Source organism: Macaca thibetana, chromosome 2 (genome assembly GCF_024542745.1).
Source record: "Macaca thibetana thibetana isolate TM-01 chromosome 2, ASM2454274v1, whole genome shotgun sequence".
NCBI lineage: Eukaryota > Metazoa > Chordata > Mammalia > Primates > Cercopithecidae > Macaca > Macaca thibetana.
In genome coordinates, this window is record NC_065579.1 from 83,417,731 (window position 1) to 83,441,320 (window position 23,590).

The following is a 23,590-nucleotide window of genomic DNA, read 5'->3' on the forward strand; positions in this document are numbered from 1 at the left end:
GCACAGCTACCGGCATTCACCCGTGCAAACTTCCAACTTGCTTATCCATATCTGCAGCTCGATTTTACAGGCTGTTCTTTGTTAGAAAAGAAATGATTTGGCAGCTGCTTTTTGTTAAAAGGGAAGCCGTGCTGAGAACTCGCTTACCTTCACTATCTGCCTAAATAATGTCTGTTTAGCTTCTGTATCACTAGCTACTCCAGAGGCTGAACAGGAGGATCACTTGAGTTCAGGAGTTTGAGGCTCCAATGAGCTATGATCATGCCGCTGCACTCCAGCCTGGGCAACAGAGCAAGACCCTGTCTCTTAAAAAAAAAAGTGAAGGCTGGGTGTGGTGGCTCACACCTGTAATCCCAGCACTTTGGGAGGCCGAGGCGGGCAGATCACAAGGTCAGGAGTTTGAGACCAGCCTGGCCAATATGGTGAAACTCCGTCTCTACTAAAAACACAAAAATTAGCCTAGCATGGTGGTGAGCACTTGTAGTCCCAGGTATTTGGGAGGCTGAGGTAGAAGAATCGCTTAAATCCAGGAGTCGGAGGTTGCAGTGAGCTGAGATCGCGCCACTGCACTCCAGCCTAGGTGACAGAGCAAGACTCCATCTCAAAAAAAAAAAAAAAAAAAAAGTGAATATCATGAAAGACAAAGAAAGGCTGTGGAAATCTTCCATATAAAAAGAAGATAAAAAGACATGCAAGTAAATGCAATACCTGACACTACACTGAATCCTGTGGTAGAGTGAGAGATGTGTTAGATCAAATGACAAAAACTGGAGTATGGAAGGTGGATTAGATAAAAGTATTATATCAGAGTGAATGTAGGAGTTGATAATGTACTGTGGTTATATAAGAGAACATCGTGACCAGGCGCGGTGGCTCATGCCTATAATCCCAGCACTTTGGGAGGCTGAGACGGGGGATCACCTGAGGTCAGGAGTTCGAGACCAGCCTGACCAACATGGTGAAACCTCATCTCTCCTAAAAATACAAAAAATAGCCAAGCATGGTGGCACATGCCTGTAATCTTAGCTACTCAGCTTCCCAAGTAGCTGGGACTATAGGCACGTGCCACCATGCCCAGCTAATTTTTGTATTTTTAGTAGAGACAGGGTTTCACTGTGTTGGCCAGGATAGTCTCAATCTCTTGACCTCATGATCTGCCTGCCTTGTCCTCCCAAAGTGCTGGGATTACAGGCCTGTGCCACCATGCCTGGCCTACATTATTTTTTAAATAAATTAAAACTAGCTATCAGGCTGGGCGCGGTGGCTCGTGCCTGTAATCCCAGCACTTTGGGAAGCTGAGGTGGGTGAATTGCTTGAGCCCAGGTCTTTGAGACCAGTCTGGGCAATATGGCAAAACCAGGTTTCTCCAAAAAACACAAAACAAAAAAATTAGCCCGGGGTCGTGGCTCACACCTGTAGTTCCAGCTACTTTGAGAGGCTGAGGTGGGAGGACCCCTTGGGTCCAGGAGGTTAAGGTTGCAGTGAGCTATAATCTTGTCTAAAAAACAAAAAATAAAAACTAGCTATTATTTATTGAGTCCAATATGTAGCAAACATGAACTAAACATGTTGAGTATTTTATCTTCTTTCTTTCTTTTTCGTTTTTATTTTTTTGAGACAGAGTCCCACTCTGTCGCCAGGCTGGAGTGCAGTGGCGTGATCTCGGCTCACCGCAACCTCTGACTCCCTGGTTCAAGTGATTCTCCTGCCTCAGCCTCCTGAGTAGCTGGGATTACAGGCACGCACCGCCACGCCCAGCTAATTTTTGTATTTTTAGTAGAGATGGGTTTTCACATGTTGGCCAGGATGGTCTCAGTCTCCTGACCTCGTCATCAGCCCACCTCAGACTCCCAAAGTTCTGGGATTACAGGTGTGAGCCACCGTGCCCAGCTATTTATTTCTTACAATAAGGCTTCAGTGTAGATATCACTATCGTCACTTAAATAAGAAAAATTGATGCTCAGAAAGTTTAAATAAAGTAAGTACCCTAAAGTTACATCTAATAAAAGTTATACCATATTTTTATTATTTATTTATTTATTTATTGAGACAGAGTTTTTGCTCTGTTGCCCAGGCTGGAGTGCAGTGGTGCGATCTCGGCTCACTGCAACCTCCGACTCCTGGGTTTAAGCGATTCTCCTACCTCAGCCTCCCAAATACCTGGGACTACAAGTGCTCACCACCATGCTAGGCTAATTTTTGTGTTTTTAGTAGAGACGGAGTTTCACCATATTGGCCAGGCTGGTCTCAAACTCCTGACCTTGTGAGTAGCTGGTGAGCTACTCGAGTTCCACCATGTCCCGCTAATTTTTTGTATTTTTAGTGGAGACAGGGTTTCACCATGTTGGCCAGGCTGGTCTCGAACTCCTGGCCTCAAGTGATCCACCCACCTTGGCTTCCCAAAGTATTGGGATTACAGGCGTGAGCCACTGCGCCCAGCCCATATTTTTAAAATGAATAGAAAATAAATAAAAAGTCCACTAGTCTTGGGAAAGAAGTGACAGAATTAGGTCTTGGCATGTTGTAAAGTGACTCTCACTTGGAACCTCTGTCCCCTAAGTGCCCAGCACTCTCCTCCTTTCTCTTGGAAGTACATGATTTCTTTAACAATCACCCCATAATCACCCGCACTTTTCTGACATTTATTTTATTTCTAATCTCATAGCTACATATTTGTATGCATCGGTATTGGTTCCTTAGTATAAATTGCTAGAAGAAAAACATTTAGTCAAAGAGTGTTTTTACGCTGTTGATACATGTTTCAAGGTTGCCCTCCTGGAACATTGTAACAATTCACACTCCCATTGGACAGCATGAGAGGGCATCAATTTTCTCAGGCCCTAAAGTCCTGTTTTTTTTGTTTGTTTGTTTTTTGGGTTTTTTTTGAGACAGAGTTTCACTCTTGTTGCCCAGGCTGGAGTGCAATGGCACCATCTCAGCTCACTGCAACCTCTGCCTCCCAGGTTCAAGCAATTCTCCTACCTCAGCCTCCCAAGTAGCTGGGATTACAGGCATGGCGCCACCATGCTCGGCTGATTTTTTGTATTTTTAGTAGAGATGGGGTTTCATCATGCTGGCCAGGCTGGTCTCAAATGCCTGACCTCAGGTGATCCACCCGCCTCAGCCTTCCAAAGTGCTGGGATTACAAGCGTGAGCCACTGCGCCTGGCCATCCTAAAGTCTTAAAGAGTTCGTGTCTTGTCAGACTGATGGTAGGATTTTATGACAGTTTCTTTCAACACCTTCAAAGTCTTTTGAGCAATGCCATTCTCAAAAAGCATTTCCCATTCAGCACAGACCTTATACCTTTGCTCAGTATTCCAGATCTTGGCAATTTGACTCTGTTTATGAAATTGCTTGATGTACTAATTAAATTGTAATAAAATATAATTAATGCCAACAAAATGAAATTATTTGGAAAGTAGCCTTCAGTTCCTTTTTTTTTTTTTTCCCGAGACAATGTCTGGCTCTGTCGCCCAGACTGGGATGCAATGGTGTGATGTTGGTTCACTGCAAACTCTGCCTCCCAGGTTCAAGTGATTCCCCTACCTCAGCCTCCTGATTAGCTGGGATTATAGGTGTGCACCACTACACCCAGCTAATTTTTGTATTTTTGTAGAGATGGGGTTTCACCATGTTGGCCAGGCTGGTCTCGAACTCCCGGCCTCAAGTGATCTGCCTGCTTTGGCCTCCCAAAGTGCTAGGATTATAGGCATGAGTCACTGAGCCCAGCCCCTTTTGGGTATTTTGAAGTTTGTCTTTGATTTCTTTAAACACGATAATCATAGCATCATGGATTCCCTACAGCAAGCAAGAATGTCGAGGTGGCAGGATCACTTGAGCCCAGGAGTTTGAGACCAGCTTGGGCAACATTTCGAGACCTCACCTCAAAACAAACAAACAAACAAACAAACAAACAAAAAAACATTAGCCAGGCATGGTAGCTGCTACCATGTTGCAATGGCAACAAAAGCCAAAATTGACAAATGGGATCTAATTAAACTAAAGAGCTTCTGTACAGCAAAAGAAACTACTATCAGAGTGAACAGGCAACCTACAGAATGGGAGAAAATTTTTGCAATCTACCCATCTGACGAAGGGCTAATATCCAGAATCTACAAAGAACTCAAACAAATTTACAAGAAAAAAATCAAACAACCCCATCAAAAAGTGGGTGAGGGATATGAACAGATACTTATCAAAAGAAGACATTTATGCAGCCAACAGACACATGAAAAAATGCTCATCATCACTGGTCATCAGAGAAATGCAAATCAAAACCACAATGAGATACCATCTCACACCAGTTAGAATGGCAATTATTAAAAAGTCAGGAAACAACAGATGCTGGAGAGGATGTGGAGAAATAGGAATAGTTTTACACTGTTGGTGGGACTGTAAACTAGTTCAACCATTGTGGAAGACAGTGTGGCGATTCCTCAAGGATCTAGAACTAGAAATACCATTTGACACAGCCATCCTATTACTGGATATATACCCAAAGGATTATAAATCATGCTGCTATAAAGACACATGCACACGTATGTTTATTGTGGCACTATTCACAATAGTAAAGACTTGGAACCAACCCAAATGCCCATCAGTGATAGACTGGATTAAGAAAATGTGGCCGGGCGTGGTGGCTCAAGCCTGTAATCCCAGCACTTTGGGAGGCCGAGACGGGCGGATCACGAGGTCAGGAGATCAAGACCATCCTGGCTAACACGGTAAAACCCCGTCTCTACTGAAAAATACAAAAAACTAGCCGGGGGAGGTGGCAGGCGCCTGTAGTCCCAGCTACTCGGGAGGCTGAGGCAGGAGAATGGCGTAAACCTGGGAGGCGGAGCTTGCAGTGAGCTGAGATCTGGCCACTGCACTCCAGCCCGGGCGACAGAGCGAGACTCCGTCTCAAAAAAAAAAAAAAAGAAAAAAAAGAAAATGTGGCACATATACACCATGGAATACTATGCAGCCATAAAAAAAACGATGAGTTCATGTCCTTTGCAGGGACATGGATGAAGCTGGAAACCACCATTCTCAGCAAACTATTACAAGGACAGAAAACCAAACACCACATGTTCTCACTCATAGGTGTAAATTGAACAATGAGAACACTGGGACACAGGAAGGGGAACATCACACACTGGGGCTTATCATGGGGTGGAGGGAGGGGGGAGGGATAGCATTAAGAGATATACCTAGTGTAAATGATGAGTTAATGGGTGCAGCACACCAACAAGGCACCTGTATACATATGTAACAAACCTGCACGTTGTGCACATGTACCCTAGAACTTAAAGTATAATAATAAAAATAAATAAATAAATAAAGCACTCTGCAGTTGGAGACACTGCCTTTATCAAACACCTTCTAGGTGATGGAACTGAAGGAGAAGATAGAGACAGCAGTCAACATGTTCAGCAGTGTGGGTTTGCTGTATTCCACATTGTCTCCATTTTAAACAGGCCCACACGCCTCAGGCTTTCTTTCTTCTTTTTTGAGATGGAGTGTCACTCTGTCACCCAGGCTGGAGTGCAGTGGTACAATCTTGGCTCACTGCAACCTCCACCTCATGGGTTCAAGCGATTCTCCTGCCTCAGCCTCCTGAGTAGCTGGGACTACAGGCACGTGCCAACATGCCCGGCTAAGTTTTTGTATTTTAGGAGAGACAGGGTTTCACCATGTTAGCCAGGATGGTCTCGATCTCATGACCTCGTGATTTGCCCGCCTCGGCTTCCCAAAGTGCTGGGATTACAGGCGTGAGCCACTGCACCCAGTCAGAAATATTGAAACAATAGACACTAAGACATGTCTTGGTTAAATGATTGCATTTTAGAGCTTAAAAATGGGGATGAGGGGGAAATTTTCTAAGCAGAAAGATCACATCATTTATAAGGTAGAAAAATCAGTCTGGCTTCAGGTATTGCATGCTCCCATTTCTTTTTAGCCATTCAACCATCCATCCACCTTTCTATCAATAGATACACATAGAGAGACACTGTATCTGGAATCAAGTTCATGTAGTATTCACTTTTATTTTTTATTTTTATTTTTAGAGATGGGGTCTCGATATGTTGCTCAGACTGGAGTGTAGCATGCTATGGTCCCGTCGTGTGACCATAGCACACTGCAGCCAAAAACTAATGGACTCAAGAGATCCTCCCACCTCAGCCTCCCAAGCAGCTGGGACCACAGAGGCATACAACCATACCTGGCTGTTCATGGAGTATTTACAGTGGTAATTCTGAATACAAAAATCTTGGATGATTTGTATGATTTATTTCTTGTAACTTTGTTATGACTTGATTTCTTGACTTTTTCACATTGTTTCTGTTTTGTGTGTGTGTGTGTGTGTGTGTGTGTGTGTGTGTGTGTTTTCATGAGACGGAGTCTCACTCTGTTGCCCAGGCTGGAGTATAGTGGCACAATCTCGACTCACTGCAACCTCTGCTGCCTGGATTCAAGCGATTCTCCTGCCTCAGCCTCCCGAGTAGCTGGGATTACAGGCACCTGTCACTGTGCCTGGCTAATTTTTGTAGTTTTAGTAGAGATGGGGTTTCACCATATTGGCCAGGCTGGTCTTGAACTACTGACCTTGTGTCCACCTGCCTTGGCCTCCCGAAAGGCTGGGATTACAGGCGTCACCACTGCACCCAGCTTTATTGTTTCTGTTTTTAAAACTACTGTGGTGGAACATTTTGAGAGTCATTTAGTTATATTTGAGTGAGCTAATGTTCAGTTTACAGAAACTTTTTTGTTCATATTCTTCAAAAATAGAAAAAGAACAGGGACAGTCTAAAAATAGTGTAAAAGACATTGCGTTTTGTCAGGGAAATAACAGAAAAAGGAATAAAGTTTAGCAGAAAACTTGAATGCCATTTTAGTCTGGATTAGTCAGCTTCTGCTGTGGTAACAAACAATCCCAGCATCTCAGTGGCTTCAATAATGAACAATTATTTCTTGGTCTTAAGGGCTGAGAGTTAGCTTTGGATCGCCTGAGCCCTGCTGGTATCACGTGTCTTCCGTTTCCAAGAATCCAGATTGGAAGAGTAACCTTTGATGATACTGATGTGAATAAAATACTTGGCCCATAGGTAAGCCTGAGAAGGGACAGGCAGAAATAAGTAAGTTGAATAAACACTGTAATATACCACATGGGCCTGGATTCCATACTGTCTTATCTTATTTATTCATTTATGTCACTAATATAGTTTGGATGTGTGTCACCACCCAAATCTCATATTGATATGTAATCCTCAGTGTTGGAGGTGGGGCCTGGTGGGAGGTGATTGGATCCGGGTGTGGGGGGGGCACAGATTTCTCTTGAATGGTTTAGCACCATCCCCCTTGGTACTATCCTCATGATCTGAGGATAGTGAATTCGTTTTTGTGAGATCTGCACATTCAAAACTGTGTAGCACCTCTTTCCTTGCCTAGGCTTGCCTTGCCTTGCCTTCCCCTTCCCCTTCCCCTTCCCTTCCCTTCCTTTCCTTTCCTTTTCCTTCCTTTCTTTTTCTTTTCTTTTCTTTCTTTCTTTCTTTTTTTTTTTTTTTGAGATGGAGTTTTCACTCTTGTTGCCCAGGCTGGAGTGCAGTGGTGCAATCTTGGCTCATTGCAACCTCCGCCTCCTGGGTTCAAGCGATTCTCCTGGCTCAGCCTCTCAAGTACCTGGGATTACAGGTATGTGCCACCATGCCCGGCTAATTTTGCATTTTTAGTAGAGATGGAGTTTAACTATGTTGGCCAGGCTGGTCTCAAACTCCTGATCTCAGGTGATCCACCTACCTCGGCCTCCCAATGTGCTGGGATTACAGAGGTGAGCCACCACACCCAGCCCCACCTTGTTTTCTTGCTCCCACTTTTGCTTGTAAGGTGCCTGCTCCCACTTTGCCTCAGCCCCACTTTGTTTTCTCGCTCCCGCTTTTACATGTAAGATGCCTGCTCCCACTTTGCCTTCTGCCATGAGTAAAAGCTCCCTGAGGCCTTTCCAGAAGCAGATGCAACCATGCTTTCTGTACAGCCTGTAAAACTGTGAGCCAATTAAATCCCTCTTCTTATAAATTGCCCAGTCTCAGATATTTATTTATAGCAATGTGAGAATGGACTAATACAGTCACGTATTAAACTTTGCCCTTTTATAAAACTATAAACTTCTTGAGGGCAGGCATTAGAGTTTTGGATTTCAGCTCTTTCATTTCCTGTCTGCTTAATGATGACAAAGGGCTAGAAATTCCTTGGCATAACATAGGGGAAGGGACTCAAAAGACAGAAATGCTGAATTTGCTCCATAAGAGATATTTTCATTGTGCCTAGAATCTTTTTTTTTTTCTTTTCTTTTCTTTTTTCTTCGTCGTGATAGTGTCTTGCTCTGTAGCCCAGGCTGGAGTTCAGTGGCACAACCTTGGCTCACTGCAACCTCTGCCTCCCAGGTTAAAGCTATTTTCGTGCCTCAGCCTCATAAGTAGCTGGGAGTACAGGCGCCTGCCACCATGCGTGGCTAATTTTTGTGTGTGTGTATTTTTTTTTTTTTTTTGAGATGAAGTCTCGCTCTGTTGCCCAGGCTGGCGTTCAGTGGCGCGATCTTGGCTCACTGCAACCTCCACCTCACGGGTTCAAGCGATTCTCCTGCCTCAGCCTCCTGAGTATATGGGACTACAGGTGCGTGCCACCATGCCTGGCTAATGTTTAGTATTTTTAGTAGAGACGGGGTTTCACCGTGTTAACCAGGCTGGTCTTGAGTCCTGACCTCCGGTGATCCACCCGCCTCGGCCTCCCAAAGTGTTGGGATTACAGGTGTGAGCCACCACGCCTGGCCTGTGTGTGTATTTTTAGTAGAGATGCAGTTTCACCATTTTGGCCAGGTGGGTCTTGAACTCCTGACCTCAAGTGATCTGCCTGCCTCAGCCTCCCAAAGTGCTGGATTAGAGGCATAAGCCACTGTGCCCAGCCTAGAATCTTTCAAAGGCAAGTTACTAATGATTCCAGCTAGTCCAGAATGCTGGTGACAGGATTTACCCATGTGGGCTTTCTGATCCCTGTGTGGATGGGGGGAAGTCCTGGGTGGACATTGTAGCTGGTAGTGATTTACTACCAGGAGGAAAGCTGGGGTGGTTATGATATTAGGCAGTGGTCTAAATGTGATTAAGAAATCTCAGGGAATGGCTCATTCACAGATAACTCTGGCTGTGGTTCATTATGGGGGTCCCAGGAATGTAAGCAGTGGGCATACCACTAAGATCTCATATCCCACCATTCCCCAAGCTCAGCAAGCAGACGTCTGAATAGAGCCACCATGCTAGATAGTCATGATCACAGCCAGGAGTTAGTTGGCACACCCAGAGTTCCTTGACTGAAGGAGAGGCAGTGTTCCTTGAGGAAAGATGCTGCAGAACTATCAAATATGGACAGTGCATAGCTGGGTGTGGTGATGTGTGCCGACAGTCCCAGCTACGTGGGAGGCAGAGATGGGAGGGTCACTTGGGTCCAGGAGTTGGAGGCTGTGAATAGCCACTGCACTTCAGCCTGGGCAACATAGCGAGACTCCCATCTACAAAAATATATATGAGCAGTGTGAAACTTCCTCCTGCCCTTCTCTGCAGCCACTCCCCTAGTGACTGTGCTCTCCAATTATTTTACAGCAAAACTGGCTCAGAGCAAACCTGGAGCCAGTTGGAATGCCATTCCCATCTGCCAGCATGGAGGCGTATTGGGGGCTGAGTATATATGGGGTTCTGACCCTAGTTCATTTCATGGTAGGCCCACTGGGTCCCTAAGCTCATCCTGTGACTGTACCACAGTTCCTGAAAGTATTGTTGGAATTCATAGCTGCAACAAACTCTAGAATCTTCACATTGGCTCCCTGACCTGTGAAGTAATTGCTACAGTAAGAAGGACCAAGAGGATGAACTGGAGTTCCCCTTCACTAACAAAATAGAAATATGAAACAATACTGTAATCCTAGTGGAACTGCAGGAATTTATGCCATTACCAAAGATCCAGAAGAAACAGACTTCGTGATTCTATTATATTCCCACCCTATATTTTGGCTTTAAATAGAATAGAGAATGATGATGGGTTATGGTAAAGTTAACAAGGTGGTGATTTCAATTTGGTTAATATCCTAGGGATGTCTCCTCACTGAAGCAAATTAATATATCTCCTGGCAGGCCTTCGGTTTGCCACTGCTCATCTGGTGAAAGCATTTTCCGCATTAGGAGAAGCAGGTTTGCCATTACCTGAGGGTATGCTGCACAACTTTACTGTCTTACTCAAGGTCAAGTTCATCATCTTCAGTGCTTTACCACTAAGAATGAGGAACTCAGCCAGGCACGGTGGCTCATGCCTGTAATCCCAGCACTTTGGGAGGCCGAGGTGGGAGGATCACTTGAGGTCAGAGGTTCAAGACCAGCATGGCCAATATGTTGAAACTCCGTCTCTACTAAAAATACAAAAATTAGTTGGGCATGGTGGTGGGTGCCTGTAATCCCAGCTCCTTGGGAGGCTGAGGCAGGAGAATCACTTGAACCCGGGAGTTGGAGTTTGCAGTGAGCGGAGATCGCGCCATTGCACTCCAGCCTGGGTGACAGAGCAAGGCTCCATCTCACAAATAAAAACAAAACAGAAAAGAATGAGGAACTCTTTGGTGAGCTTCTTTGGATTTTGGAGGCAATATGTATCATATTTAAATAGCTTGCTTTGACCCATTTATTGGGAAATCTGAAAAGCAACCTTTGGTCCCATGGTTAATATTTTATTACTGTGTCCACTCTGAGCTTCTGTACCTGAATGGAGGACAAGACTTCCTGTGTGTGCATGGAACTGGTGGTGGGCATGAGGAAGGTCTGAAAGACAATCTGACTGCCTCTGTATCTTGTGAGTCAGGCTCCTGGAAGGACTGTGGGGAGTCTTTCACAGCATGAAACCAGAAAATGTGAACAGACATCTCACATTTCCTCTTAAGCTGAATAAGAGCTTACCTCAACCTGATGTTAAGAGCTGCTCAAGGAGTTTGTTCATTCCTGTGAACCTAGGTGTAGCTAGGTGGCTCACTTATAAACCTAATAGCAGAAACCTGCTTACTTTTAAATAAACAGTGAAAGAGGGAAGCAGATAAGAAAGATGGCAGATGAAAATGAAAATTGATGTAATCAGTGGCAGTATATAAAGTTAACATTTCCCTCTTATTCACAAAAAGAGGTGGATACTCAGCTGGGTGTGACTGGCTCACACCTGTAATCCCAGCACTTTGGGAGGCCAAGGAGGGCAGATCACTTGAGCTCAGGAGTTCAAGATCAGCCTGGACAATATGGTGAAACCCAGTCTCTACTGAAAATACAAAAATTAGCCAGGCATGGTGGTGAGTGTCTGTAGTCCCAGCTACTTGGGGGACTGAGGTGGGAGGATTGCTTGAGCCCAGGAAGTCAAAGCTGTAGTAAGCCGAAATTGTGCCATGGTGCTCCACCCACGGTGACAGGGTGAGACCCTGTCTCAGAAAAAAAAAAAAGAAAACAAACAAACAAAAAAGACTGGGCGTGGTGGCTCACGCCTGTAATCCCAGCACTTTGGGAGGCTGAGGTGGGCAGGTCACTTGAGGTCAGGAGTTCGAAACCAGCCTGGTCAACATGGTGAAACCCCGTCTGTACTAAAAGTATAAAAAAGTTAGCCTTGTGTGGTGGGGTGTGCCTGTAATCTCAACTACTTGGGAGGCTGAGGCAGGAAAATTGCTTGAACCTGGGAAGCGGAGGCTGCAGGGAGCCGAGATTGCACCACTGTACTCCAGCCTGGGCGACAGAGCAAGACTCTGTCTCAACAACAACAAAAAAAGTGGATACTTAACGCAAAAGACTAAGTTGAAAAATAAAAGCACAAAGAAAAAACCAACAACAAAAATAATTTTATCACCTGGAGATAACCACTGCTAGCACACAGCCTATTCCAATCTAGTCTTTTTTCTGTGCTATAAATATGACATGTGTTTATGTATTTAAGCAGATAATAGTGTATATGTTTATTTATAGTCTGTTTTTGAAGTTTTTTATCATGGTTATCATCTTTCCATATCAATACTTTTTTTTTTTTTGGACAGAATCTTGCTCTGTTGTCCATGCTGGAGTGCAGTGGTGTGATATCTACCTTCTGGGTTCAAGCAATTCTCTTGCCTCAGCCTTCTGAGTAGCTGGGAATACAGGTCTGTGCCACCACGTCTGGCCAATTTTTAAAAATATTTTTAGTAGAAATGGGGTTTCACTGTGTTGGCCAGGCTGGTCTTGAACTCTTAACCTCAGGTAATCCACCCGCCTCAGTCTCCCAAAGTGCTGGATTACAGGTGTGAGCCACCACGTGGCCGTCAATAAATATTCTCATGCCATATGATTTTTATGGCTACTCAGAATTCTCTCAAACAGAAAATCGCATACATTTCTTAACCAGTGCCTTAGTGTTCTACACTTAGTAACCAGTGCTTCTTGCACTGGTTATTATAGAAAATTTTGTGGGTATGCCTCCATAGTGAGTCTCATCATATATGGCTTCCTAGGATCCCTGCATGTTATTGGAAGACATCTGAGATCAAGAGTTATTGTATGTATTAAAATAATTAAGATTTTGTTCTCTGTAGATTTTCTCAATTCCCCTTTTTGACATTAGTCATAGTAACTAATATTTACATCACATTTTAATGTAACCTCTGTCAGTTCTTGGAATAACATTTGTGCAACAATTAATTTTCCTAAAAGACACAATGCAGACTGTAAAACAATTTTATTACAATGTCACTGATGTGAGTCATTCATTTGGGAGATACTTATTGAGTGCCTGAAATGGGCTGGCAATATTCTACAAACACTGAGCTTCCATAATGTACAAGGACATAGGCCGGCAATATTCTACAAACACTGAGGCAATATTCTACAAACACTGAGCTTCCATAACGTACAAGGATATAGGCTGGCAATATTCTACAAACACTGAGGCAATATTCTACAAACACTGAGCTTCCATAATGTACAAGGATATAAGCCGGCAATATTCTACAAACACTGAGGCAATATTCTACAAACACTGAGCTTCCATAATGTACAAGGATACTAAGAAATATAACTTCTTTTAAAGGATTTGCTTTCTACATACAGATGTAAGAAACAGAACCAAGACTAATTAAATAACAGTACAACAGAGGTCATAAGGCAGTTTCCAATGATGAATACAACAGGCAATGGGGGCTGTAATTGTTTTAAGATTGATCCCTATGGATGGGAACAGTTAGAAAAAGCTTCATGGAGAAAACACTAGATCTCTTTTTTTTTTTTTTTTTGAGATGGAGTCTCACTCTGTTGCCCAGACTGGAGGGCAGTGGTGTGATCTTGGCTCACTGCAACCTCTGCCTCCTGGGTTGAAGCAAATCTCCTGCCTCAAACTCCCGAGTAGGTGGGATTATAGGCACGCGCCACCATGTCCGGCTAATTTTTTGTATTTTTAGTAGAAACGGGGTTTCACCATGCTGGCCAGGCTGGTCTCAAACTCCTGACCTCATGATCTGCCCGCCTCAGCCTCTCAGAGTGCTGGGATTACAGGAGAGAGCCACCGTGCCTGGCCAGAAAACACTAAATCTTAAAAGGATTGAAAAGATAGAAATAAAAGGGGAGAGCTTTCATAAAGGCTATGGAAGAGTAAGCTAATCTCACAAGATGTGTAAGAGTGGGAGGTACAGTCTGAAAGACGGATCATTGCTGGGTGTAAGAGGCGCTTGAATGCCTCCGTCTATCTTTCAGTCTATCATAGCCTGGGCTCCACCCTGGATCGTGAGAGGAGAATTTGGAGCAGTAGAGTGACTTGGGGGCCTGACACCCTGATGTGGCAAAAGTCAGTTCATAGTCTTCATGTCTCCTAAAACCTCTGTAGTAAGACTTTGAATTTATGTTGGAAAATTGTTTACCCATTATCTTCTTTCCTCTTGCTCATTGACTGGGATTCACATACAGAAACTAGCCTCGTAGTAAAATAGTTGTAAATTCATATGTAGGCTGGGCACAGTGGCTCACACCTGTAATTCCAGCAGTTTGTGAGACTAAGGTGAGAGGATCACATGAGCCCAGGAGTTCAGAACCAGCCTGGACAACACAGCAAGACTCTGGTTCTAAAAAAAGAAAAAAATTAGCCTGGTACAGTGGTGTGTGCCTGTAGTCCCAGTTGCTGAGGAGGTCGAGACGGGAAGATCACTGGAAACTGGAAGCCCAGGAGTTTGAGGCTGCAGTGAGGTCTGATTGTGCCACTGTGATATATAGCCTGGGCAACAGAGTGAGATCCTATCTCTGAAAAAAAAATTCATATGTAGAATCTGCAAAATTAAGTTTAAATATTCCAGTAATTGAACCAGATGTTTTCCTAAAACGTCATGATTAAGACAGTGGTCACACTGCAGTGAAACTTCTTTTACTAACATTTTTGTCTTGATAACTTTTTTTTTTATTTTGAGATGGAGTCTCGCTCCATCACCCAGGCTGGAGTGCAGTGGCACGATCATGGCTCACTGCAACCTCTGCCTCCAGGGTTCAAGCAATTCTTCTGTCTCAGTCTCCTGAGTAGCTGGGACTACACTACAAGCACCTGCCACCATGCCTGGCTAATTTTTGTATTTTTAGTAGAGATGGGTTTTCACCTTGTTGATCAGGCTGGTCTCGAACTCCTGACCTCAGGTGATCCGCACATCTCAGCCTCCCAAAGTGCTGGATTACAGGCATGAGCCACCGCGCCCAAATAATATCTTTTTATATTACAAAACAAATGCGATATCATTGGAAACATTTTGAAAATAGAAACAAAATCTTATAACCTAATCCCAAACATATTTAAATTTTCCAGTCTTGTCAAAATGGATATTTATTTTTACCCAGTTGCAATAATGTTATATAAGCATAGCAAGCATGTTAAGCAGCATTCTATAAACGCATTAAATCAATCATTTTCATAATTATCATTTTAAGTTTGTATAAGCATCTTTGAGTAGATGTGTCTACTTTAATAATTTCTCTCTGTTTAGATGTTTTCTATTTTTCCCTGGTTTGAGTAGAACTTTCCATCTGGTGTGCCATTGGCATTCTGGTACACAGAGATGGGATTCAGGTGTGGTGTCTCCTCAGTGCTCTGAGAGGCCATGGGTGGGACCTACGGTGATCAGAGTCCTCATATTAGTAGGTTCTGGCTGCAAGATGCATCCTTGACTGATTGTTTCAGTGGGTTGTACAAATATCATTTTCAATGTGTGCCATTATATGAAAAAAGTTGGAATGCATTGCAACTTCAATTTCTATTACTATTACTAGTCACTGAACTTGTAGTGCTTTTACAATTGAGTTTTAATTAATTTTTTATAGTTTAATATATTTTAATAGCAAACTTACAGGAACGGCATAGAAGACAGACAACATTAAAAACTTGGGCTGGTTGCGGTGGCTCATGACTGTAATCCTAGCACTTTGGGAGGCCGAGATGGGTGGATCACAAAGTCAGGAGTTCAAGACAAGCTTGGCCAAGATGGTGAAACCCTGTCTCTACTAAAAATACAAAAATTAGCCGGACATGATGGCGGGCTCCTATAATCCCAGCTACTCAGTAGGCTGAGGCAGAAAATTGCTTGAACTCGGGAGGCGGAGGTTGCAGTGAGCCGAGATCACACCACTGCCCTCCAGCCAGGGTGACAGAGTGAGACTCTGTCTCAAAAACAAAAGCAAACAAACAAACAGAAAACAACCAAAAAATGTACTTGCATGTAGGACAACTCAGAAAGTATAGTGAATGAACGGAATCTACTGTATGATAAAAATGCTACAAACACCATTTAGTTGCTGTCAATAAGAAATTTAGTTGTTTTAAAAAAATCCAAATGCAGGCATTATCACAAAAATTTAACAGGTTTATTAAAATTATTATAAAGTTGCACTGCTGAAACTTGTTCACTGAAACATTTTGACTCGCATTAATTCTTTATGTCCCCGCATTTATATTAAAAATTCACACACAAATGAAAATGGAAAAACTGCCAATACCTGATTTCTGTCCCCTTTTCCACTCGCAATCATATGTACTTAGGTACCTTTTAACCCCATGGAAAAAAAAAATCTAATGTTCAGAACTACCAATAATAGGAGGAAGAGAATTTTTTGTGTGTGTGTGTTTGTTTTTTTTTTCAGAATAAAGTGTTTCCCATCATAGTGGATTTTTTTTTTTTTTTTTTCTGAGACAGGGTTTCGCTCTTCTTGCCCAGGCTGGAGTGCAACGACGCAATCTCGGCTCACTGCAACCTCTGCCTCCCGGGTTCAAGCGATTCTCCTGCCTCAACCTCCTGAGTAGCTGGGACTACAGGCATGCACCACCACACCGGGCTAATTTTCTATTTTAGTAGAGATGGGGTTTCTCCATGTTGGTCAGGCTGGTCTTGAACTCCCGACCTCAGGTGATCCGCCCGCCTCAGCCTCCCAAAGTGTTAGGATTACAGGCATGAGCCACCGTGCCCAGCATAGTGGATTCTTAAGCACATTTTCCACGTACGTGGTGTGTTAGCTGGATGTCTTTCGGCATAATTGTTACATGTTCGGCACGGATAGCACACAGGTTGGTGTCTTCAAAAAGGCCAACCAGATAGGCCTCACTTGCCTCCTGCAAAGCACCAACAGCTGCACTCTGGAAGTGCATATCTGTTTTAAAGTCCTGAGCAATTTCTCGCACCAGACACTGGAAGGGAAGTTTGCGAATCAGAAGTTCAGAGGACTTCTGATAACGTCTAATTTCACCGAGTGCCACAGTGCCACAGTACCAGTACCAGGTCTGTAATGATGAGGTTTCTTTACTTGTCCAGTAGAGGGCGCACGCTTGTGGCGTTTGTAGCTAGTTGCTTCCTGGGTTTTTTCTTTTTGGATATGGAATCTCACTCTGTCGCCCAGGCTGGAGTGCAGTGGCGCGATCGTGGCTCACTGCAACCTCCGCCCCCCAGGTTCAAGCTATTCTCCTGCCTCAGCCTCCCCAGTAGCTGGGATTACAGGCGCCTGCCACGGCGCCCGGCTATTTTTTTTTTGTATTTTTACTAGGGACGAGGTTTCACTATCTTGGCCAGGCTGGTCTTGAACTCCTGACCTCGTGATCCACCCGCCTCGGCCTCCCAGAGTGCTGGGATTGCTTCCTGGGTTCTTTACCACCAATTGATTTTTGGGCAGTCAGCTTTGTACCAGCCCTGGTATAGAGATCTCCTTACTTAGACCCCTTCTTCTGCTGGAGCGTGGTGAGTTATAGGCAGCGCTCGTGTTGGAGACCGACGGCTGAGTTTTAATTAATTTTTAAAGCAATACTTGAGGCTGGGCGTGGTGGCTCACGCCTGTAATCCCAGCACTTTGAGAGGCTGAGGTGGGTGGATCACCTGAGGTCAGGAGTTCAAGACCAGACTGGCCAACGTGATGAAACCCCGTCTCTAACAAAAATAAATAAAAAATAAAAAATTAGCTGGGTGTGGTGGCGTGCATCTGCGGTCCCAGTTACTTGGAAGGCTGAGGCGGGAGAATCGCGTCAACCCAGAAGGCGGAGGTTGCAGTGAGCTGAGATCCCGCTGTTGCAGTCCAGCCTGGGCGACAGAGGGAGACTCCATCTCAAAAAAGAAAGGGGGGTGGGGGTGGGGGAAAGCAATGCTTGCACATAATACAAATGGAATCATACAGAAAGCTAAAAAGTGGTAGTATAGTAATCTGTTTTCACGCTGCTGACAAAGGCATAGCTGAGACCCGGCAATTTACAAAATAAAGTTTTATTTGAACTTACAGTTCCACGTGGCTGGGGAGACTTCACAATCATGGTGGAAGGTGAAAGGGAGGTCTCACACAGAGGCAGACAACAGGAGAGAGCTCGTGCAGGAAGACTCCTGTTTGTAAAATCATGAGCTCTTGTGAGGCTTATTCATTATCACAAGAACAGCAAGGGAAAGACCTGCCCACATGATTCAATTACCTCTTACTGGGTCTCTCCCACAACACGTGGGAATTCAAGATGAGATTTGGGTGGGGACACAGCCTAACCATATCAGTTAGTAAGTTCTCCTTTAACCTCAGGCTTTGTGTTCTTCTCCACAGATCCTTACTGTCACTAGTTTCTTGTGTATTGCTCTAGAGACATCCTAAAGCCAAACAAGTGGGCATGCATACACATATGTATATCTTAAAGGGCTACATTAAAAATATTTCCCACAGGTACAACCAACTGGAAGGAAGGCCCATGGTACATACGACGTGCCAAAGTGCCCATTGCATATTATCAGCCTTGCATGTATTCCTTGCTTTTATACACTAGTTTGCTTAAATTGCTTTTTTTCATCTACTAATAATCTGGAGATTGTTCCACATCAGCACATGTAGAGCAACTTCATTCTTTTCAATGGTACTGTATTATTAACCACTTTCTACAGAAGGATCTTTAGGTTTTCCCCAGACGTTTGTTACTCGAAACAGTGCTCTAACAAATATCTTTACATAGCCTGAATTTATCTGTTGCATAAATGTCTAGACAAGGAAATGCTGGGGAAAACAGTATGCACATATAAAGTTATGACTGGTATTATTACATTTCCTTCCAAAGAGGTTTATCGTTTTTATCCCCACCAACAATGTGCATGAGGGTCTATTTCCCAAACCCATGCTAACTCAATATATCTTTATCAGCCCAACGGATGAAAAACAGTGTCTCACTGATTTAATTTGCATTTAATCTAAGATTAAATTTTTAAGTTTCGTAAAACCAAGTCTATCTCTGTAATTGGAGAAAACATCATCCATGAACCTGAAAGGTAATAAGCTGATGAGACTAAATTCAAAGCAAAAGCTCGCTGAGAGTATCTGCCCCAATGATGAAGATGACAATAGTGTCTGATTTTTTGCTCTAGACAAGAAAAAAATGCCACCTCCTCCGTTTCCAACAGATAGCATTTGGGAGTGATGAGTTATAAGAAAGTGTGGTGCGCTCCAGGCTTGCTTGAGGGTATGGAAATCTCGAGACAGGTCTGGAGAACCAGGGAGAGTTAACAGATAAATAATGTAAGAAAAAAAAAAAAAAAAAAAAAAAAAGAACTTAAGGACTGTCTGATCTGGGAGAAGTTTACAAAAATTAGCGTTTTGGTTCACTATTTCTCGCTCTTTCGCGTTTCATTAACTGGATACCCTGCTATGAATATATATATTGGGTGTAGTTAAGAGAACCTCTATGTCACTAAAACCGTCTTATGAGTTTTTTGGAGAAAATGAGAGTACGCTGGGAGACATGCTCTGCTTGCAAATGATCAACCCCCCAGCCCAATCCCATTCATCATTGATTTTGAGGAACTGATGAGTAAGACAGGAATATGTATGTTTGCCTACAAAATCCTCAAATCAGGCCACTGAATGTTCGACATGGGAACTTTGAATCACATAGAAGATACTCCAAAGGCCGAGAAAAATAGAAAGCCTCCCGACGCCCTGAAAAAATCTTGACCATCCCTGACTTCCTCCAATATGTAAGAAAACCTATATTATTATTATACACACGCACACACACCCTCTATCCTCACTCGATCTTGTTCTATTCTATTTTTGAGCTTTGGATGTTAAAGTAAGGAACGAAGCTTAGTGGGGAAACACCGAAGTGCATGGCGCAAATTTAGATTTAAGCCTCACGTTAGATTCCAGATTTGCACATCGAGTCCTGCCCCTACCCAATCCGGGGACGTCACCGCTCTAGTCTTTGGCTGTTTTAAAAGCAAGCGGTTTTTAAAACCCCCAATCCTGCTCTTTGTGTTTGCCTCCTCGGAGTTGCCCCTCTGCAAGCCAAGAGTTCGGGATAGAAAACACCTACGTGGTGTTTTCCCGGGGCTCTCCCGCGCCGCAGTCGGCCGCCAGCCCGCTCGGGCTCCCGCGCCGACGCCTCAGGGGCTCGCCCTCCGCCCCCCGCCGCCGAGCCCGGCCCGCTCGCAGGGCCCCTCTCCAGCTCCCCCTCCCCGGCGCGCTGCGGCTGGCGCTCCCCAGCCCCGCCTGACGCTGCAGCTGGGCCGGAGACTCGCCATTGGATTAAAAATAGCAGCGTCGCCCGCCCGCCCCGAGCCCCCGGTGCCCGCTCCCGCCCTGCGGCCCGCTCTCCCCGCCCGCCCCGGCTCGCCCGGCTGCGGTCGCCCGCGCAGCCCGCCCGTCCGCCCGCTCGCTGGCGCCACCGCCGCCGGCGGACAGCGCGCTCCGGCTCCGGCTCGGCTCGCTCGGCTCCTGTGCGTGCCGAGGCCATGCAGCGCCGGGGCGCCCTGTTCGGCATGCCGGGCGGCAGCGGAGGCCGGAAGATGGCTGCAGGAGACATCGGCGAGCTGCTGGTGCCCCACATGCCCACGATCCGCGTGCCCAGGTCCGGCGACAGGGTCTACAAGAACGAGTGCGCCTTCTCCTACGACTCCCCCGTAAGTGAGGCGCCTCGGGGGAGGGTCGCGGGGCCGGCGGCCTGCGGCACGTGAAGCCGGGGGAGAAGATGCGCAGTGGCGGCCGGGGACCTCTTCTCTTTCTCTGGGCGGCAGAATTGGCTCAGGAGCACTGCAGTTCGGCAGACAGTGAGCGCCCCAGGGCTGCTGCAGCCGAGGACTGGTGGCTTTGCTCCTCCAGCCTCCCCAGGCTGGAAGGGCCCAATTCCCAGCAGCTTGCACACAGCCCCGCCGCCGTTTAAAGATAGATGAGGTCCAAGAGTTCCCTGTTCCGAACTGCACGTTGCAGATCGTTTGCGTCCTCTCCGGGGCAGAGCGCAGGGCGGGTAGGTGGACGGGATGATTCCCCCACACCCCCGGACACACAGCCCTTCCTTTTCTGGGACCACTTGCTTTGCTCAGGGATCCCCACTCCTGGACAATTCTGATTTGCTCTGTGAGCTTTTCTTCCACCACTTCCCATTTCATCCTACTCCTTTTCTTGCCTTTAGAATGTCAGGGCCGGGCGCGGTGGCTCACGTCTGTAATACCAGCACTTTAAGAGGCGGAGGCGGGCGGATCGCCTGAGGTCAGGAGTTCGAGACCAGCCTGGCTAATATGGCGAAACCCCGTCTTTACTTAAAAACCCCCCAAAATTAGCCGGGTGTGGTGGCGGGCGCCTGTAGTCCCAGCTACTCGGGAGGCTGAGGCTTGAGAATCGCTTGAACCGGGAAGGAGGAGGCTGTAGTGAGCCGAGATCGCGCCACTGTCCTCTAGCCTGGGCGACAGAGCGAGACTCCGTCTCAAAAAAAAAAAAAAAAAAAAAAAAAAAAGAAAAAGGAAAAGAAAAAAAAGGCAGACGAAACCTTCCGGTGCCTCCAATCGGGCAGCAGAAATAGGGGATCTACTGGATTGTGATGGTTTTCTTAAGCCTTTCCCCCTTACCCTTCTAAATGAGTCACTTGGACTGACATGCTCAAGTATAAATTATTAAAAGTTCAATCCCGAGTCGTGACCTCGGAGAATGGAGGAGGAAGCTGAGAGGGATCGCCGCCTTCTACCCGGGGCGGTTGGTGGTGGTTTTCACCTGGTTCTATGTGAAAGTGTGAGAAGCAGCAGGAGGGTGAATGTCCCTTTCAAAAGTCAAAATAGGCTTCTAAGTGACTCAGCTGTCTGGCGTTTATCATGTCTTTTTGAGGACCAAGTTATTTTTATCCACCCACTTTAGATCTCATATGTCACCCGGCAGATCTCAATGCATTGGAAGGCGCATGGATTGGATGGACCGAGGCAGGTCTTGCAATTGTCCAATACCTTTGATTCATAGTATGTGGAGTATTGTCAGAGGGGAAAAGAAAAGTCCAAATGAGCGGCAACATTTCCAAAGTTTCCTTTATTATCTGTGGGTTGATTTTGGCTGGCTGCAAAGCATTTTTGCTCGATACACATTGGAGTATCAGAGTTAGTATCCTCTCTGTGACATTAGTTTTTTTATTTATGGTAATTACATATCATTTGAGGGATAAAACCTAACTTATTTTTTGACTGCTTACTTTTTTTTAATTCGAAAAGATCCAGAGTGGAATGTGAGAATCGGCAGTCCTTTCTTAGTATGTTATCCATAAATTATTTGAAAATGTCATTTTCAGATTGTATGGCCAGTGTTGGGCAGTTCCTAAAGTTGGAGAGGGATGATAGTGGTAACTAACCTAAGCAATTGACAGACTGTTACCTCCACGAGGAAGAAAGTGGCTTAAGTCTTTTAGGATAGCATGACATGGAAAGTGGGGTCAAATGACTTTCCCCATGTTTGATTTGGGCTCTTCTTCAAATTCTGTTTACAAACTTTGCTCTTGGAAGTTTTTGCTGCATAATGTAGTGGATAGCAGGTGTGGAAAAAAAGGCTGATTTTTAAAATTCACTTCCACAAATAGTTATTGGGAGCTTACTGTGTGTGTTTCTAGAATGTTACTATTCTAGAAACATCTCGTCCAGTGTAGACTGATGATTTCAGTCACATCATAGCAGTTCCTTGTGGGAGACTGGGATTAATTTACAAGGCTGATGAATCAGTATATTTCATTATCTATGTTTCGGGGAGGAAGGGAAGGAAGGTTTGATAATATTTATCTTAAAGCACAGTGCTTGATAATGAGAAGTTTTTTTTTTTTTTTTTTTTTGAGATGGATTTTTGCTCTTGTTGCCCAGGCTGAAGTGCAATGGCATGATCTCAGCTCACTGCAACCTCCGCCTCCTGGAGTCAAGCGATTCTCCTGCCTCAGCCTCCCAAGTAGTTGGGATTACAGGCGTGTGCCACCACACCAGGCTAGTTTTGTATTTTTAGTAAAGACAGGGTTTTGCCATGTTGGTTAGGCTGGTCTCGAACTTCTTACCTCAAGTGATCCACTCACTTTGGCCTGCCAAAGTACTGGTATTACAGGCATGAGCCACTGCAACCAGCCAGTATTTTGTTATGGTATGTAACACTACACTGTGAGTCCAATAAGGGTTTCTTCAGCACCTACTATGTGCCATCTCATACATGCATGACTGTAAGGACCATAGAGAGCAAAATCCATTAGTGCTAAACACACCAGAAACTTTAATCCACAAGCGCCATGGGATGTCTTAGGGAAAAGGCCAAAACCAGCTGAGTGGAAAAAAAAATCATCCCTGCATTGGTTACTTTTGAAAAAGGTTATGTACAAAGATGGCTAGAAAATAAGGGAGATCAATATTCCAGGCCAGGGAAATTATGTGTGCAAAGGAGATATAAAGTGTGAATATTTCCCACTAATTTGCCTGAAATGTATTTGGAATAAAAAGATACATTTGGCAAGCAGCAAGAAGTGAGGTAGAACCAAGTAGAGAGTAGACGATGGGGGCCTGAATCTGGAAAACATTTGGTCTTGATTTATATGGAAATATGGTCAGTTACGGAAAGCTATTCTTGGTCATGTGATTTAAAATGATGTTGGAGAAAGACTGTGAATCAACAAATCTTTGTGATGTACCCACCCTGTCTGAGGCACTGTCTGTAGACCTTTGCCATTCTTCACCTTTGCGGGATATGAGTAGTGTATTAGTATCTCTATTCTCTTCTTCCTACCTCCTAGGGCTTAACACATAGCAGCTGCTCAATAAC

At 44.8% G+C, this 23,590-nt stretch overlaps 2 protein-coding genes across 3 annotated transcripts in view; one reads left to right on the plus strand and one right to left on the minus strand.

Moving 5' to 3' along the window:
* Nucleotides 1–23,590, minus strand: part of MRPL47 (mitochondrial ribosomal protein L47) — a 195,995-nt gene that overhangs the window by 66,428 nt on the left and 105,977 nt on the right. The gene's annotated exons all lie outside the window — the stretch shown is intronic.
* The window catches only part of USP13 (ubiquitin specific peptidase 13), a 129,627-nt gene continuing 126,089 nt past the window's right edge, over nt 20,053–23,590 (plus strand). The window contains exon 1 of one of the 2 annotated variants that reach the window (XM_050780108.1): nt 20,053–20,448. In XM_050780108.1, the coding sequence (XP_050636065.1) occupies nt 20,281–20,448 (168 nt within the window). In that variant the 5' untranslated portion in view covers nt 20,053–20,280. The remainder of the gene's footprint in view (nt 20,449–23,590) is intronic. The other variant, XM_050780109.1, reaches the window with a different exon arrangement.